The following is a 2,899-nucleotide window of genomic DNA, read 5'->3' on the forward strand; positions in this document are numbered from 1 at the left end:
ACGTAGTAAAGTGAGGTGTGGGTTGTTATTTCTTATCTAATTTATCATAGTGGTCATGATGCTGAGAAGAAAAGTTGTTCAAGTCAAACTATGAGAATCTACATTTCTATTCTTTATCCAAACTGATGTTTTTGAAAAAATATATATATTTTTGCGTCGGCCCAGTCTGCTCCTCCATTCTTGTGCTTAGTAAAACTTCAAAGACATCCGCCTGTACTAGAACGCTGCACAGACACACACCTAATGATGCATAGCTGTGATTGACAGGATGACTCCAACACAAACCAGCCTTCGCCGTCTCTGGGCTGAGGTACTCTGCTTTTATGCTAAATTCTGGATTCAGTTGAAGAGGGGATAATTATCTCTGCTGGTGGTACGGATCAGCTCCGGGAAAGTGGAACACGCAGGAAAAAGTGGATGTAGGGCATTAATGTATGAGAGAAAGCGCCAGACTTGTGGTGTGTAACAGAGATGGATTAACAGTTTTACACTCTGCCGTGGTTTAGTGTTTGAAGAGTTGACGTGGTGTATGCAGGGAGAAAAAGCAGCTGGTCATACCTCTTTAAAGTTGTATTCTGTAAATGGTCCTGTATGTTTGTGAAGGGAAGCAGCTCTCAGCACTTTATCCATCTGCAGGGTGAGCGGTGTGCTCTGCAAAGATAAAGGAACATCATATTAACACCAGTCCAATAGGATATATTGAAACACCACTTGCATGCCAACCAAATGACATTTGATTATGTTCTAATTTATCCCATTCTAGTGTCTATAAAGTAATTTTTTAGTTCAGGATTGCATTCTTAATATAATTTGTTGGACAAATACATCCAATTGGGTGTACTGCACGGCCCATTTTGTATCTGTTTTGGAGCTTTCTCCTTGTGATTGTCCTGATTAGTTTCACATGTCCCGGATGAGCCTCCTGTGTATTTAATTCTTTCCCTCTCTCTCTGTCAGTTAGTCTGTTTTGTTACCGTCTCTGTGTTGCTCCTTGTGTTCCCAGAGCTTCTGGTTTGTAGCTCTTTTGGTACAAACAACCTGTTTTTGTCAGTTTTGTTGCTTTCATGTTGGGCTTTGAAGCTCACCTTCTGTTCTGTTACCTGCCTGCCTCTGCGTGTTCAGCACTTGGTTCCCAGTTTTGCCACACATAACAAAAGGTCAGATTAGCAGTTGTTCTCGAGCTTTGAAAATGTCACAGGATCTTCATCAATTGATGACTGAGCTCAATAACAGCCTACTAAATGGACCTTGAGGTGAGATTGTTTAGTCAACAATTCTTTCAAAGGTCTATAACGAACTTTGAATCTATTAAAGGTTTCATAAAGTGCACAGAAAAACTGGAAATTTGATCATTTTAACTATTTCATCACAACTGAGCAAACTCCATCTGCTGTTGAGGAACATGCGATATGATTAAAAGCTCCACAACAGCTTCGAGAAACTCTGAATCTAAAAGGTTCATTTAATAGTCATCTTACAACACCAGGGTTGTAGACTGAAATTTAAGTTGTACTCCCTTAATGTTTTATAAAGTGTGTGGAAGATGAGTTAAGGAGTCTCACATCCTGAGGAGAGAAGCTGCTCTGTAGTCTGGTGGAACAGCAGTGGATACTTCTGCATCTTCTGATGCTCTGTAGATGGGAGCCAATGATGCTCTGGGCAGTTTTAATGACCCGCTGCAGAGCCTTCCTGTCCTGAGCAGTGCACAAACCATACCATGTTTGTGATGTTTCCATTCAGGATGATTTCTATGGCTCTTCTATAAAAGTACTCTTTTCTGTGCTTTTCTCTTCCTCTTTTTTAATTCACGGTGGTGATGAGCGATGACCATGATATGTTCTCTGTGATGTTGATTCCCAGGAACCTAAAACTGCTCACCTGCTCCACCTCAGCTCCACCGATGCAGACAGGGATGTGTGTCTTTGTCTTTCCTGAGTGCCCGGTGAGTGCCACAGGGCAGTACTTCTTTAAAGCAGACACTGCAGACATTTTAGATACAGGGACATGGTGGCTGTCTTGAAGCAGATGGGAACAGTCTCCTGTGAGAGTGAGATGTTAAATGTCAGTAATAATAATTAATTCTGTTTCCAAAGGTCAGGAATGCATTTTGCTACTCAGTAATTGGTTACAAACTGACCATTTTTAAGACTAAAACTACAAATAATGGTTTTATTATGATTTTGACACCAAATTTAGAATACAGTCTTATATTTCATTTCACTTTTCTGACGAACTGCTTCTTTCTCAAGATGAGAAATCATCTTTTAAATTTACAAACATCCATTCACTATTTCAAGTTGTTCTGCGGTAAGGTCCCATGAGGGAAACCGGAAGGGGGCGTGACTTCAGCACTCTTATTCAATGTCGCCATCGTTAATTAGCTAATTAGGCTAACGCTATTTATTTATACACCTGTGCTTTTCTTAATTTGAAGTCAAGATGTCTGCAATTAATAATAATTTAAAAAAACACACACACCCGTGACGTTACCCTGGTAGAGACAGACGTCGAAGTTTACCTCGGAGAGCACATTTAACAAGGTGAAAATGGTGACAAACAGGTAACCATGACACATTTAGCATTAGCATAAACGTGCTAATTTAGTCTCAGCCTTTACAAATGACTACACGGTGGACCTCATTACCCCGCAGAAGCGTTCAATACTGTCAGACGTGACCTTACCTGCTGTCATGTGTGATGCCAGCAGCGCATTAAAGCAGGTGCAGTCCGCCACCTAGCGTCAAAGGTGCCGCACTGTGTCCCGTTCAACGGCTTTCTAAAACATGGCGGCGGGCGCGCGCGCAGCTCATTCCTGCGACCGTTGAGGGGGGGCGGCGCGGCCCCGAGCCTGGGCACGCGCGGATGAAGGTGTGATCATCAGTCAGCGGCAGCAGCTCTG

General features: G+C 42.3%; 1 protein-coding gene across 9 annotated transcripts in view; it reads right to left on the reverse strand.

Moving 5' to 3' along the window:
- Positions 1-2,794, reverse strand: part of LOC311268005 (uncharacterized protein) — a 107,806-nt gene extending 105,012 nt beyond the window's left edge. For all 9 annotated transcript variants that reach the window (XR_014623903.1, XM_084371317.1, XM_084371321.1 and 6 more), the window contains exons 1-4: positions 2,683-2,794; positions 1,879-2,039; positions 1,563-1,694; positions 559-651 (exon numbers count right to left, since the gene is read on the reverse strand). Coding sequence is in view for 8 of the 9 variants with exons in the window: in XM_084371317.1 (XP_084227443.1) it covers positions 559-651; positions 1,563-1,694; positions 1,879-2,039; positions 2,683-2,692 (396 nt within the window). In the remaining variant the exon portion in view is untranslated. The remainder of the gene's footprint in view (positions 1-558; positions 652-1,562; positions 1,695-1,878; positions 2,040-2,682) is intronic.
- Between the last annotated feature and the right edge of the window lie 105 nt (positions 2,795-2,899).

Source organism: Pagrus pagrus, assembly GCF_965226575.1.
Source record: "Pagrus pagrus genome assembly, chromosome: 13".
In the NCBI taxonomy this organism is placed as follows: domain Eukaryota; kingdom Metazoa; phylum Chordata; class Actinopteri; order Spariformes; family Sparidae; genus Pagrus; species Pagrus pagrus.